This window comes from Cydia amplana, chromosome 21 (genome assembly GCF_948474715.1).
Source record: "Cydia amplana chromosome 21, ilCydAmpl1.1, whole genome shotgun sequence".
Lineage (NCBI taxonomy): Eukaryota > Metazoa > Arthropoda > Insecta > Lepidoptera > Tortricidae > Cydia > Cydia amplana.
This window is the reverse complement of record NC_086089.1, coordinates 4,556,071-4,572,925: the sequence shown is the minus strand read 5'-3', so window position 1 is coordinate 4,572,925 and position 16,855 is coordinate 4,556,071. Positions and strand designations below refer to the sequence as shown.

The 16,855-nt window shown below is 38.2% G+C and overlaps 2 protein-coding genes across 2 annotated transcripts in view; both read right to left on the bottom strand.

Annotated features, from left to right (window-relative positions):
• Positions 1-16,855, bottom strand: part of LOC134658185 (disintegrin and metalloproteinase domain-containing protein 10-like) — a 392,100-nt gene that overhangs the window by 90,335 nt on the left and 284,910 nt on the right. The gene's annotated exons all lie outside the window — the stretch shown is intronic.
• LOC134657853 (ras-responsive element-binding protein 1-like) overlaps positions 1-16,855 on the bottom strand; it is a 53,305-nt gene that overhangs the window by 28,178 nt on the left and 8,272 nt on the right. Inside the window, exon 2 of the mRNA XM_063513431.1 lies at positions 15,290-15,375. Within this exon, the coding sequence (XP_063369501.1) occupies positions 15,290-15,347 (58 nt within the window). The 5' untranslated portion in view covers positions 15,348-15,375. The remainder of the gene's footprint in view (positions 1-15,289; positions 15,376-16,855) is intronic.

Genomic DNA, 16,855 nt, shown 5'->3' with positions numbered 1-16,855 from the left:
GAAATATAGTCATTCATCATTTTGGTCGAGATCGTTTCAGAGATATTCTAGGCATATAGTTATATATTACCACTGAGGAAAAATTACCTAAATAAAAATATTCCCGAGTCGCGAAAAACTGTTTAATTTCAAAGGAGGCCGCAAAAAGTTTTATTTAGCCAAGGGACTCGCGCCGTGAAAGGATAAGAGGGCTGAACAGACTAATTTTGAATCGTAGAATAGTTTTAGGTGATTTACAATATAGGTAAGTAGGTCTCATTGCTGGATAAAGGCATCCGTTTTATTGTACCTATGACCTACGAGTATTATGTACCTATTTTGGTACAACAGGATTTTTGGGTTTGGAAGGATAAGAGACTGTAGATGAATGAATCCACATTTTAATATAATAGGAATGAGACTGTCCTGTAAAACACCTAGTTCCTAGTTAGCCTACTCTAAAATGCCTTATTTAGGTATTTTATGAAGTATTTACCTGTAAGCAGTGTCATGTTCCGTCAGATCTGAGGTAATACGACCCGGCGGCGTATTAAAAGAAACAGGTCATATACTCAATGTGTGATTAAAAGAAAGATTTATATTTGTTCTAGAATCTAGGTATAAATTGACAAATACTTATATAGGTACATTTGCTTAAAATTCTTAATAGCGCACTTCAACAGTATATTAATGAAAATATATCTACATATGTATTAGAATAAGTACGTATGTATATAAAATGCCATATATTATTATAGGTTACCGAGCGGACCCCAGGCTCCCCAAGTGAGTCGTGGCAAATGCTGGGAAATATCATGATAAAATACATAATTGAATCACACTAAGTAAGTTTTATATGTACCTATTACAAAAATAATGAGGTGCATGGAATAATTCCCTGTAGAAGAAAAACACAGTTATTTGTATTAGAAAAATTCTCATCTAGGTATCTACCTAATTTTCAAATAAATCGCTAGTCACTACCTAAATCGTATAAAACAAAGTCGCTTCCCGTTGTCTGTCCCTATGTAGGTATGCTTGGATCTTTAAAACTACGCAATGGATTTCATCCGGTTTTTTAATAGATAGAGTGATTCAAGAGGAAGGTTTATGTATAATTTGTTAACCCGTGCGAAGCCGGGGCCGGTCGCTAGTGATTGATATATAGAACCTAGTCAAGAAACATTTTTATTCATTTCTCTCAATTTGGAAATGAAGTGTCCAACCCAATAAAAGGAATTCAACGCGCTATCGTATTCGTACAATACAAACACATTTCGGGGAAGTCATCTTTCCAAAAATGCAGATTTTAGACGAAAACGCAACTCGATGATATTAACCGATGACATGGCACTTCAATTGTTTCGTATCGTATTTAAAATGTCGTATTTTAACCGAAACTATACGCGAGAATTCTTGGTATTATGTTCAAAGAAATGCGAACGAAATACGACCAGGAATTATACCTTACTCAAATGGTCGAGGTAGATGAAAAATGTGAGAACTCTGGTAATGTTATGTCCATTATTATAATGCGATCGAAATAGTTGCTGGTAGAAAGAAATACATAATTATACATTACTTAAGTAAGTATTTAATTCAAGACTAGCGACCCGCCCCGCACGCTTCGCACGGGTTAACAAATTATACATAAACCTTCCTCTTGAATCACTCTATCTATTAAAAAAACCGCATACGCTAAATCCGTTGCGTAGTTTTAAAGATCTAAGCATACATAGGGACAGACAGACAGCGGGAAGCGACTTGGTATATAGTGATTACTATCTGAAATCTACTTCTGATTGCAACTCGATTCTAAATCCAAACCGGACGGCAACCGATAAAATCAACGATTCTCCGCGAAACATAGTCGTGCTTCAAAAACAATCGCCTGCTGATTTATTCCCCTGGCCATCACGATAACCGGACGAAAACCATCAAATCCTCAGGTTCACTCGAGTTCAAATACGGAGAAAAGGTGTGACATAGATGCGCACACGTCTCAGACTTCCTCCTTCCCGCTTATTCAGAATTTAAATCGACCTATCGCCATCCCGACTCGTCCTTCGCGTCAATCGATTATACTCCTTATTTATTCGTCCATAAAGTGCTCACGCGCATATTATAAGCGTTTTGATTGATATGGCGAGGACGTCGCCGGTCCCGCTGCTTTCTTCCACACTCCAATGGGCCTCAACGGTACTGGATTACACCGTGTCGTATCTCTAAGCCCTCATTTATGGTGTCGCCATTGACAATTACTGCCTACCGTCTACTTACTTGATAAGTTCTGACGATTTCAAAAGTCTCAGCCCAAGCGAATTGTATCTTTATGCGACGGCGATAGGATTGAGATTAGAATGTTTACGGGAAACAGATAAAAGGCGAGTCCGATATGTGACAACGGTAAGGCTGCTATTGTCTAGAAATTGATAATACGTGTAGCACGGTCATTTGCGAAGTTCGTCTTGAGAGAAATTTAATGAAAAGGCCGCCGAAATTACGTGGGATACATCTACGAATTCCCATGTCACATTTTCAATCGGGCTCGCTGCAATTTTTTTGTTTACGTAGGTAAATCATGGCCAGTATTTTTGTCATGTTTTGACAGGTTAACTAGATGAAACGTGAGCGTTAACCACTTAAAGGTTTCCGTGTCTTTTTTGAAAGTTTTTTTGTAATTTTGAGTGTGATTAAACTACGGCAGAGTTGAAACAATGTTAATACAAGGAAAACACTAATTAATAAATGTTCTTAAAGCATAAACGTCGAGCAAACACGAAAGTTAGAGTATATATTTAAAGTTTTGAAAGACATTTTCCATGTAACCTTGCTCAAGCATGCTATTCAGTGAGTTTTTATGCAAAAAGTTATATAAGCATCAAGTTATACCAAGAATCCATTGACAACAGTAATAATGAACACTACAATTCATTACAACATATACAAAACCGAGGCACGTCGCCCGCTCCGTTACTCTCAGCCCTTCAAGAATTAATATTCTCGCTCGATTCATTCAATCGTTCACTCGTTCATTCAGTTCACTCGTTCAGCGCAATTAGGACACTTTTCCGTTCGGAGAAAGTCGGTTCGATTGGTTTTCGGATGTCGAAGGTTTCATAGCGCGCACATAACTGCGTTTCGCTTCTTGTCATATTAGGACGTATCAATGTACTGTACGTTAATATTCCAATGGGTGTCTGTATCGGTTCCTTATAAAATAAACGCTGGAGTAAAACCGGTGTAAGTATTCGGTTCCTTATGCAAAAAAACGCTGGAGTAAAACCAGTGTAAGTAATGGCCTTCAAAAATTCAATGGAGTGGAATACTTATACAAAATGAGCTTAGACGAAACAAATCACTTTATAAATAAGTAAGTAGACAGTGTAAGGCATATTTCAGCCTCGGATTATAAGAGCTTCTAAGTTTAGATGTACACCCTTCTTGCATGATCGAACAAGATGATCGATTAAGAGGCAACAGGAGTGGTCATTTCTCCATACAAACGTACTCGACTGTTTCCTCCGTGAGCTTTGAAACTAGAGCAATGATTTTTTCAACACAGATAATATTGTCAATATCTGTGTCAGACCGTTTCGCTTTTTTTGATATTTTTGATTTTTAAGGCGCTAGAGCAGTGGTTCCTAACCTTTTCAGTCCGGTCACCCCTATGACTAACTAGGGAACCTGATTTTACCCCTCCACCCAATGGTACCTAATAAAAAATAAAACGTGTACGTTTGTTGTATTGTTATATTAGGTTAGCTTATTACCCCTGTAAAATACCAGTTTTACCCCCACGGGGGTAATTACCCCCAGGTTAGGAACCACTGCGCTAGAGCCCTTCAAAAATGGCGTGGTATTCAAAACTGATATCAATTAGCCAGAAAAGCAAAACGGTTCGACACAGATAATTTCATAATCATTTAGATTTCCAAATTTGGTTACGATTGGTTAAGTTTTGGAGGAGGAAACAGTCGAGTACGAAACCTCAATTTTTGAGATTTTTACGCAGGTTTTTTCGCCTTGTCCTTATCGCACTAGTTTTAGGAGCCGCTTTCGTTAGCGAGACGGGTATATTTACCTAAAATATTTAAATCTCAGCTCCTGTTTCGTCTTAAGCTAGTTAACTAAGGAATAGCTGACCGTCCATAGTTTAAAGTGTTTAAACTGAGTGTTACACTACTTAGGGGTTGTTCCACTGTTGGACGCTGGGGCAAAACGCAATTGACCACGAATCTCAGTAAAGTTTTACCTATTAAATTGTCTTGACTCAAGACAATGTATTAATAGACAAACGCACTCAAGATTCAGGAGTGTCATAAGCTTCATAACCACCGTTAGGCGCGGAAGGCGCAATCCTGACGTGCATAGCGATCATTTCCAAGATGGCGGCGGTTTCTTGCTCAAGTTGGTCACATAGTTATCGATTTGGTGTGTTTTAGTACTAAATGATGATAGCAAGAAGCATACAGCTTACAGATAAGTAGTGACCGAAGATAATAAATAAAATATCATCACACATAGCAATGAATACCGTATAGGCGTATAATGTTTAATACCCAAGTAAGATGATCCCCAATATGCGAAAGCAAAGTTTATGATATGTTTTCGGTATTTTTTCTGCACGTTTATTGCCAAACCTTCTTGCACTTAGTTTCGATTACTATGACAATTGAAATAGACGCAAATGAGAGACGTAAATATTAAATGAAACAGTCGTCAACAGTTATAAGTAATAATCCCTAATCCGAACGGGAATTTTCTAAGTGGCAACTTGCATGAGATTTTTTTCATGAAAGTTCCGGGACATTTTGAGAATATTCTGCAACTCGCTATTGCTAATTACGATCACTTAGGATTATGAAATATGAATCAGTTTGCAATCATTAGAATGTTCGGAAACAGCAAAAATCTATTGTTTATCAGAATTTCCTGTCCGATGCAAAGGTAAACAACCTGGGCACGTGTAACAAACCTACGAGTAACATATTATTTAAAACGAGACGTGACACATTTCGTAATGGTTTATATGAAAATTGTGACCATTTCCTGATGAATGCGTGAAGTTACTTACAATTTGAAGAAGAAAAGAAAGAGGTTGATTTTTATTTTGGGAAAATTTTAGCATTTTACCTTTTTACAGTTTATCAGATAAATATCCTCTATATGTACAGTTATACTCGTAGGTATATATGTACAGAAATTACAGAATTATTAAGAGTAAAATAGCAGCAGATACGTTATATAAATACATATACCTACCTATAGGTCTGAAAAGTCATGTAAATAAAATAATGTTTAATTCATAATAATCATAACGCGGCAATCTTATGAAACCATAGAATTAGATGAACAAGAACAACTGTCAATCTTCAAAAGTGTGACCAAAAATGAAATGCAAGTGTGTGCGTAAATTGTCTATGTGAGATCAAAAATTGTGATGTCAAGTTACAACATATTAATAATCTGTCGATGTTTGATTGCTTTATCGACTACATTTTCAAATTTGTTATTTTAAACGTTAAAATTCTACGACATTAAGACGTATAAATAACACTTGCACTGCGTGTGCTATCAAAATCCTTGCAGATTTATCTTAATTTAACTCTTACTGTGTTGGACAGTGAAGTTTTAATTTATTGCTAAACATGAGCACCTTCAAAAAGGTATAACATTCGGTATTATTTCAAGTCGGTTATAATCTTAATGATGTCTTGTGAAGAAATAATTATACTTGGTCAACCAGATCTTGACAGTAGAAAAAGGCGGCAAATTTGAAAAATGTAGGCGCGAAGGGATATCGTCCCATAGAAAATTTGAATTTCTCGCCTTTTCTTACTGACAAGATTTGGTTGACCAGCTATATATAGCTATTAATATACCGACAAGTTATCGATACTGTCATATGAACATTTTGTCAAGCCCTAGCGTAAAGTAACAGATTATGTTTTTACACCAAATATTTTAAATTATAGACTAATATGATAAAATATTAGCACACAAAGGAAGAAAAACTTATAATGAACTGTATAAACCGGCTTCTTACACTTTTTACGCTGTTAATTTGACAAAATATCGTTATGAAAATTTCGCTCGGAATATCATAAAACCTCTGAAATGAGTATTTGCTTGGATTATTTGGCCCTGTGACACTGCAACCCGGCACACTACAAGACACCATCTTCACTGAATTACTTTATTTAATACTTTTCGTCCTAATCCGTGTATATTTTTCAATTTGAAAATGACCGTGATACGCTCTTGGCCGTCAGCGGCCGTCGTCAAACTCAAAAGTGGTTACGTTTTCTCATTGGTAGTCTGACTCTTTCGCACTCAAGGGATGTTCATATATGTGATGGCTTCCCTTTCGCACACTTAAGCTGTCTGTCAAGCGCGAGCGCGGATTCTAGGTCTGTGTATGAAACGCACGCACTATAACATTTTTACATACCCAACTGCTTGGGTAAGGTGACAGCTGTCATCTCAATACAATTTATATAACCTTCAAATGCAAAATTTTATTGAGATTACAGCTTTAACCGTACCCAACCTATGAGAAAAATACTGTAAAGTTTACATTCGAATCGAGACTCCACCAGCGTTACTGTTGCAGTGTTGCTGTGCAGCATTGCCGTCGGCTGCACGCTGCATTAGCGCAGGCGCAGTATGAATCCGAATGCCACCTTAATCTTGATATGAGCGACATGTGTCCATGACGTAGTATTTATTCTGTTATTTAAAGACGCGCATACTTTGATTTACGATTTGCGATTAGAAATTAACAAGCTACATTCACAACGGATTCCAGGGAAACAACGCAGTAAAAAAATATCAAGGTTCCACATTTACATAACTACAATAAAATTAAATGTAGGTATATACATAAGTAAAGAAATTATTTGCGCGTACAGCGGGTAGGAATCCAGTTTGCATTTTGCTTTTAAATATTTGGGAGACTGAGCTTTGCTCGGAAAACATATAAAAAATCAAACATGCGCGTTTTCCCAGAGATAAGACCTAGATCGATCGGTTTTTTGCCCCCGAAAACCCCCATATAGCAAATTTCATTGAAATCGTTAGAGCCGTTTCCGAGATCCCCGAAATTTAAAGTATACGATAAGAATGTTTAAGGCTAATTAAAGTAATTAAACAATCTTATATTCTTTAAATTACACTCAATACTATAGATTCATAGGGTTGACGGTGTCCTAATCTTAACCTTAGTCGCTTCGCTAGTGACCTTGCCTACATCAGGAGGTCCCGGATTCGAATCCCGGTAAAGGCATATTTATTTGTGTTTACCACAAATATTTGTTCCTTAGTTATGGATGTTGTCAAGTGACACCAGGATGCTGCTATATCGTCGTCTAATATCCAAAACACATGCCATGCCATCTTACTGTTGGACTAGGTCGATTTGTGCAAAATTGTTCTTTAATATTTAATATCTGATCTGGGAGACCGAGCTTTGCTCGGAAAACATAATAACTCAAAAATGTGCGTTTTCCCAGAGACCTAGCTAGATGGATTTTTCGCCCCCGTAAACCCCCATATACCAAATTCTATCGAAAACGTTAGAGCTGTTTCCGAGATCACCGAAATATATAAATAAATAAATATATAAATAAATATGCAAGAATTGCTCGTTTAAAGGTATTTAATAAATTAATATTTATTTGTTATAGCTATAGTTAAAAGACCTATAGTTCGTCTGTCTAAAAACGTTTTTTTTTTAAACTAAGGGTCGGTTGCACCAAACTGTTTGTCTTCGTTAAAGAGTTCAAATGTTATTGTATGGAGAGTTTTACAGTAAACCGCCACGGCGCGCCGGTGACGTTGATCAGCCTGTCAAGTACGGATGATGGTGCAACTGGCACTAAGCCTTTTCTATCAATAACTATCTTGAAAAACCGGCCAAGTGCGAGTCGGACTCGCGCACGGAGGGTTCCGCACCATCAACAAAAAATAGAGCAAAACAAGCAAAAAAACGGTCACCCATCCAAGTACTGACCCCGCCCGACGTTGCTTAACTTCGGTCAAAAATCACGTTTGTTGTATGGGAGCCCCACTTAAATCTTTATTTTATTCTGTTTTTAGTATTTGTTGTTATAGCGGCAACAGAAATACATCATCTGTGAAAATTTCAACTGCCTAGCTATCACGGTTCGTGAGATACAGCCTGGTGACAGACGGACGGACGGACGGACGGACGGACAGCGGAGTCTTAGTAATAGGGTCCCGTGTTTACCCTTTGGGTACGGAACCCTAAAAACTAAGTCATCAATGCCCCGTTTAAACGTAAACCCATTACTCACCTTTTATCAAGTCGGTCCAATTGCCCTAACTCGGCACCGGAACCGGTTATCTCCAGATAAAGGTACCGTTTAGATGTCCAACGCCTTCGACAAACTGATACAATGAGTAAATGTACGATTTTGTGGCCTACTTAGAAAGTATGACTAATGAGCTGATAAGTCGGCTAATTATTGAATTCGGAAAGTGTAAAGGAGATAAATTTACTCAAACATACTCAAACTCAAAACCTACAGTACTGATGCTGATTTACCGTTGGAAAGTTTCCATAAGTAATTGCAAAATTTCTAAATTTTTTGGAAACTTCTTTCCCATTTCCGAACGTTTCCTTTATTTCCTGTGATTTTTTACCGTTATTTCCTGGAAATTTCCGAGCTTTTTGGGAACTTACACTTTTGTTATGTTTTTTTTTTCATATATTTTGAGAAAAGCACTGTACCTATCTCGGCCGTGATAGGAATTATACCTACCGGCCTTGTGTTCATAAAATGGCCTCGCTTCTTGCTCTTTATGTCACCCTCGGCCAGTAATCTTTTTCCTGGCCTTTTTTAGGGTTCCGTAGCCAAATGGCAAAAAACGGAACCCTTATAGATTCGTCATGTCTGTCTGTCTGTCTGTCCGTCTGTCCGTCTGTCTGTCCGTCCGTATGTCACAGCCACTTTTCTCCGAAACTATAAGAACTATACTGTTGAAACTTGGTAAGTAGATGTATTCTGTGAACCGCATTAAGATTTTCACACAAAAATAGAAAAAAAACAATACATTTTTGGGGTTCCCCATACTTCGAACTGAAACTCAAAAATTTTTTTTTCATCAAACCCATACGTATGGGGTATCTATGGATAGGTCTTCAAAAATGATATTGAGGTTTCTAATATCATTTTTTTCTAAACTGAATAGTTTGCGCGAGAGACACTTCCAAAGTGGTAAAATGTGTGTCCCCCCCCCTGTAACTTCTAAAATAAGAGAATGATAAAACTAAAAAAAATATATGGTGTACATTACCATGTAAACTTCCACCAAAAATTGGTTTGAACGAGATCTAGTAAGTAGTTTTTTTTTATACGTCATAAATCGCTTAAATACGGAACCCTTCATGGGCGAGTCCGACTCGCACTTGGCCGCTTTTAATTTTTATAGTTATAAACTATTTCGGTGCAACAGCGAGACAAATAAAGAGAAAACATCTCATTACGCCATTGGAATGCGTCAGACTCTGAGAGGAAGCATCCTTTTGTACCGCCACTTGTGTCTACAGACATCTTTCTGAGACGTAGACGACTTTCTATAGATCCCGCATCAGAATAGGTATAGGTACATACTAGTTAGCATAGAAGGCGTTTTTTCCCCAATTTCTCCCGTATAGGCAAAACATCCGAGATAAAAAGTATCATGCCATGTTAATCTTGTTATAAGCTATCTATTTGCCAAATTTTGTAGAAATATTTGCAATTTATTCGTCATTGAGTAAAAAACATGGAATCGTACAAATCGTCACATTTACTTAAAACCTAATAATTAGTAGAATTTACGAATATGACTTAAGATATCTGCTATTCTTATAATTGAACTAGTCGCAAGCCGATCCATTCAGTTCCATTGCATCATTTGCATCACATACGCGTTTAAATTTTCACAGATGATGTATTTCTGTTGCCGCTATAACAACAAATACTAAAAACAGAATAAAATAAAGATTTAAGGGGGGCTCCCATACAACAAACGTGATTTTTGACCGAAGTTAAGCAACGTCGGGCGGGGTCAGTACTTGGATGGGTGACCGTTTTTTTGCTTGTTTTTTTGCTTGTTTTTCTCTATTTTTTGTAGATGGTGCGGAACCCTCCGTGCGCGAGTCCGACTCGCACTTGGCCGGTTTTTTAAATATTTATTACGCGTGAACAGGTTCTAAACTGCATTAGGTATACATAGAGATCTTTATCGCATCCAAGTATGTATTTACCCTTGATCCTGGTAGGATGACGCAACACTCGCAGCATACATAATGCTAAAGAAATTAAACGGCCGCGTGGTTGCGCGGGTTTAATTATGCCCCATCTAGTGGGATGTGTTCTGAAGCCTTATAGAATCGTTGTGCAAACACGAGACAACACGCATAATTACTAGAGTATGCGACTATCAAACGTAGATGGAGCAAAGGATACCGCTTTTACTTAGTCTGAACAAATGGTTTTCAAAAACTGTGCTAATGAAATAAATTGTTCTTACTAGTTTTTAATCGTGTGTTTTCTTCAGTTTTAGTTATTATAGTATACCTACTTATGTAAATAAATCAATTTAAAATTAAACAATGTTGTATTACGAATTTTTGTGGCCACAAGTGGAACAGGACTTGAAACGTCACATTAACGAAACGCGCATATTCGTACACCTCTCAGCTGGTAGACGTCATTTTGTATTGTTTGAATAACAATCTTTTGTTAACTATTTCAATTCTAAATTTCATTGAGTCAATCGTCTGAATTTGAGCCGCTTAGGTCTAGTTGCGAATTAGATATTTACTGTCATTGCGTCTCACTCTCTCATTAAGCAAAATGTGAGACGCAATACACATTGGACAAAGAAATTGGATAGGTGGAATACTACCCTTAGGTACTAATGGACTTTTTGCATATACATGTATACCTATTTTAGCTAATTAAAAAATTAAAATTAATACATGTGATTTTTTTTCATTCCACCAACCCAAGCCAAAAACTTCACCTAGTTCTAATGTCTATTTCAAATCATTTGACTCATTTACATTTTTCAATAGATCTGCATAACGCTACACATATACGAGGGGTGTTCAAAATATTCTCGGTATGAGAATGAAAACAAACAAGTACGAAAAGTTTGATATTTTTATTTTTCAATATACTCCCCCCCTATATTACACTTAAAAGATCGATCAATTATTTTTTTTAATCCCTCGTAAAAATATTTTTTATCTTTCGTGTAAAAATGCTCCTCCACTGCCGCCTTCAATGCTTCATCGTCAGAAAATTTATTTCCACGCAGATCCTTTTTAAGATTGGGGAGCAAAAAGAAGTCGCTGGGGGCTAAGTCCGGACTATACGGTGGGTGAGTAACAGTTTTAAACCCACATTCAACAATAGCTGCCTTGGCAATATGAGCAGTATGGACGGGGGCGTTGTCATGCAGAAGCAGAATACCTTTGGTTAACTTTCCTCGCCTCTTTTCTTTAATTACATCCTTTAATTGACGTAGAATGTTAGCGTAGTACTGTCCTGTGATATTTACACCTTTTTCTTTATAATCGATTAGTAATACTCCTTCACAATCCCAAAATATCGTGGTCATGACCTTGCCAGCTGAAGGGATGACCTTGAACTTCTTGGGATGAGCTGAACCCTTAATGTGCCACTGCATGGACTCTTGTTTACTCTCTGGGTCATAATGATGAACCCAGGTTTCATCTCCAGTAACTATTCTTTGCAGCACCTCATCAGGATTTTCACCGCACAGGTCAATAAAATCGGAACAACAAGCTACACGCATGTCTTTTTGAAGCCGAGTCAGCATTCGCGGAACCCATCTTGCACTTACTTTTGACATATTAAGATGGTCATGTATAATATCATGTACGGTACCAATAGAGAGATTGGTTACTTGTGCTATAGATTTTACCTTCACTCGACCGTCTTCCAATATAAGTTTTTCCACTTTATCAATATTTTCTTGTGAAGTAGCTACTACAGGCCGGCCAGGTCTAGGGTCATCTTCAATACTCTCCCTTCCGCGTTTAAACTCGCTTGACCACTTTTGAATGGTAGTGGTAGATAAAGAAGGAGCAGACTCACGGTAAACACAATCCATTTCCTCTTTTATGGTTTTTTGATTTTTACCCTGTTTTGTCAAGAATTTTATCACGCATCGATGTTCTAATTTAGTTAACATTGTCAATTCGCACATGATGTTCATGTTTGTTCAGCAATTGCAGAAAAACAAAAGACTATCTCGGTTCGAATTATACTTTTTTTTAATGTCAATGAATAAACCTTAGCGGCCAGTAACGAAAGAAATTTTAGAAGAGGTCGTAAGATATCAATACCGAGAATATTTTGAACGCCCCTCGTAAATAAATAAATATTATAGGACTTTCTTACACAGATTGACTAAGTCCCACAGTAAGCTCAAAAGTCTTGTGTTGTGGGTACTCAGACAACGATATATATAATATACAAATACATAAATACATAGAAAACACCCAAGACTCAGGAACAAATATCTGTGTTAATCACACAAATAAATGCCCTTACCAGGATTCGAACCCAGGACCGCGGCTTAACATGCAGGGTCACTACCCACTAGGCCAGACCAGTCGTCAACACAAATCAACAAGTCAATCAAACAAGTCGTCAAAATAAATGCTTATACAGACCATATAACCCTTTAAAACTCAGCTGGTCTTATGAGCTGAGGGGTCATAATGGCCGGTGTCAACTGCAGCGCGTGCCGCGGTCAGCTTACGGTCATTTTAGGGTCATATTGCGGTCATAAGCTACAGAGATAAGGATGTTCTGTATTGGGTTCGCATCCTGTTTATACGATGGGTAGTTTGATTTGTATTGAGCAGAAAAGCCTAGGTATATCTAAGTTTAAACGGTGCTGTCGATTTCTTGTTCTAACTATTTAGTTGCTGGAAATCTTGCACACTTAACTAACTCCTGATTAGACTTTAAATATCGACCGGGATATGATCCGTGATCGATTACTTTTTGTATTGTTTTCGAGCTCCCGATATTTCGACGCAGTTACATGCATCTTGTAATGCATGCGTCCGTCTTGTTGGTCGGGTTTTACCAAATTTGATGTGGTTCCTATTCCACGCGTTTGGATCGCTAATATATGTCATAGACCATAGGCGCGTGACATTCCAAGGGCTCCTGACCTACTTGCCTAACCAGAGGGCTATGGTCCGCACGTTCAACGCTTACGCCGATCGCCATTTAAAACAAACTAGCGACCCGCTCCGGCTTCGCACGGGTTAACAAATTATACACAAGCCTTCCTCTTGAATCACTCCATCTATTAAAAAGAACGCATCGAAATCCGTTGCGTAGTTTTAAAGACCTCATCATACATAGGGACAGACAGACAGCGGGAAGCGACTTTGTTTTATACTATGTAGTGAAGCACGAAGGTCGGTGCCTGCGTTCCGTCCGTGGCCATCGGGTTGGGGTTTCTAGTTGAGTAAGGAATCTTAAAAGCGGCCAAGTGCGAGTCGGACTCGCCCATGAAGGGTTCCGTATTTAGGCGATTTATGACGTATAAAAAAAAAACTACTTACTAGATCTCGTTCAAACCAATTTTTGGTGGAAGTTTACATGGTAATGTACATCATATATTTTTTTTAGTTTTATCATTCTCTTATTTTAGAAGTTACAGGGGGGGGGGGGACACACATTTTACCACTTTGGAAGTGTCTCTCGCGCAAACTATTCAGTTTAGAAAAAAATGATATTAGAAACCTCAATATCATTTTTGAAGACCTATCCTTAGATACCCCACACGTATGGGTTTGATGAAAAAAAAATTTTTGAGTTTCAGTTCAAAGTATGGGGAACCCCAAAAATTTACTGTTTTTTTTTTCTATTTTTGTGTGAAAATCTTAATGCGGTTCACAGAATACATCTACTTACCAAGTTTCAACAGTATAGTTCCTATAGTTTCGGAGAAAAGTGGCTGTGACATACGGACGGACAGACAGACGGACAGACAGACAGACATGACGAATCTATAAGGGTTCCGTTTTTTGCCATTTGGCTACGGAACCCTAATAAAAGCGGCCAAGTGCGAGTCGGACTCGCCCATGAAGGGTTCCGTATTTAGGGGATTTTGACGTATTAAAAAAAAAGCGGCCAAGTGCGAGTCGGACTCGCCCATGAAGGGTTCCGTATGTAGGCGATTTATGACGTATAAAAAAAAAACTACTTACTAGATCTCGTTCAAACCAATTTTCGGTGGAAGTTTACATGGTAATGTACATCATATATTTTTTTTAGTTTTATCATTCTCTTATTTTAGAAGTTACAGGGGGGGGGGACACACATTTTACCACTTTGGAAGTGTCTCTCGCGCAAACTATTCAGTTTAGAAAAAAATGATATTAGAAACCTCAATATCATTTTTGAAGACCTATCCATAGATACCCCACACGTATGGGTTTGATGAAAAAAAATTTTTGAGTTTCAGTTCGAAGTATGGGGAACCCCAAAAATTTATTGTTTTTTTTCTATTTTTGTGTGAAAATCTTAATGCGGTTCACAGAATACATCTACTTACCAAGTTTCAACAGTATAGTTCTTATAGTTTCGGAGAAAAGTGGCTGTGACATACGGACGGACAGACGGACAGACGGACAGACGGACAGACAGACAGACATGACGAATCTATAAGGGTTCCGTTTTTTGCCATTTGGCTACGGAACCCTAAAAACTACTTACTAGATTTCGTTCAAACCAATTTTTGGTGGAAGTTTGCATGGTAATGTACATCATATATTTTTTTTAGTTTTATCATTCTCTTATTTTAGAAGTTACAGGGGGGGGGGGGGGACACACATTTTACCACTTTGGAAGCGTCTCTCGCGCAAACTATTCAGTTTAGAAAAAAATGATATTAGAAACCTCAATATCATTTTTGAAGACCTATCCATAGATACCCCACACGTATGGATTTGATGAAAAAATTTTTTTTGAGTTTCAGTTGTAAGTATGGGGTACCCCCAAAATTTATTGTTTTTTTTTTATTTTTGTATTAGAATCTTAATGCGGTTCACAGAATACATCTACTTACCAAGTTTCAACAGTATAGTTCTTATAGTTTCGGAAAAAAGTGGCTGTGACATACGGACGGACAGACAGACGGACAGACGGACAGACAGACAGACAGACATGACGAATCCATAAGGGTTCCGTTTTTTGCCATTTGGCTACGGAACCCTAAAAAGGGTAAATAAGAAGGCACTCACGTTGTGAAGGGGGCGGTTCGGCCGCTGGCGCCGCGGGCGCGCTGGCCGCTCCCTGCATGGCCCGCGAACTGCGACCCCGACGACGCCTGTTAACAAATACGTGTTTAAAATTATATCAAGTCTATGGCCTGATTCCGAGGCCACGAAAAACGCTCGAGCGAATTTAATATACCACAAATAGATAGTTAGGTATTGGTTTTCGGCGCTCTCGGCGTTAATGTCATGAAAATAAGGTCCATCCAGGAAATGTTGAATTGTATGCTATGTTTTGAAGTTTATTGATGTTCCCATTGCGTGGTTATATTTACAAACTGTTGAACGCTATATAACATGTGATTAGGTACCTAACATACATACATATCAACATATCCGTGTAGCAATATTTATTATCCCTATATTTTCATGTATTCACCTTCTCAGTATACCTGATTCAGGCATTACGAGTATCTCAGCGAAGTGAGTCAAGTGTGATCCCTTATCTGTAACGACTTCCCGTACTTACTTAGCTTTCATCGATCGGTTGTTGTAGTGTAAGGTGACCACGCCTTGCTTTTTAATGTGGACAAGTTTTGACCGTCGCGGACTTATTTTCTACTAGCGCCCCGCCCCGGCTTCGCACGGGTTAACAAATTATACATACACCTTCCTCTTGAATCACTATATCTATTAAAAAAACCGCATCAAAATCCGTTGCGTAGTTTTAAAGATCTAAGCATACATACAGACAGACAGCGGGATGCGACTTTGTTTTATGTTATGTAGTGATGTAATGTGTAGTGTGTACCTAACTGTTATCCCGGCGAGATTTATCATCTAAGAAAGCAACCCCAATCTCAAATGTGAAATGACAATGCAATGATAAAACATCGCTAGTAAAATAAATATATACTTAGGTATTTCAGAAACAAACATAGGTATTTAGGGTGGGGTTTATCAGGACTGCCCGTCAATTTCCCAACTTATGGTCAACTCTGCCAGCCATACGCGATGACGCGCGCTCATTCGCGTAGAATATGCATGCTTAACCTGCATACACATGCATGTTGGCATGTTGTTTAGACGTGGATTTCAGGACTGTTCAATGTGTCCATCTGCTCTTAACTTGTGGTCGCTCCAGCGTACCATATGCGCGAGCGCCTATTCGCAGACAATGCGTGCTAACAACCTGCGCGCTATGCGCATGCACATGCGCCTTAGAAATAGGAGCGCGGGAGACGTTTGGAGACTTGAGTTACGTGTGAGGAATCTTAATATGTTATAAGAGGAGCGAGATGATACTGCCAGAATGTCTATATTAATGGCGTTATTCATAAGCGGCTGCTAACTTAATCAGTTGATGATCGTCGTTTGTCCTTATCTGTCGTTATGCCATAGAGAGGGACAAAACGATCATCAGCTTATTAACTAAGCAGACGTTGATGAATAAGTAGTTAAGCATTGTAGTTATAGGGCTAGAATGCGCCGTCTTTCTTTATTATTTCTTATCCTACTGCCTACAAGCAAGAGAAAACTGGGAGATGTCTGGATGGAAAAGACCGACATTACAAAAATGTCTGAATTGGAACT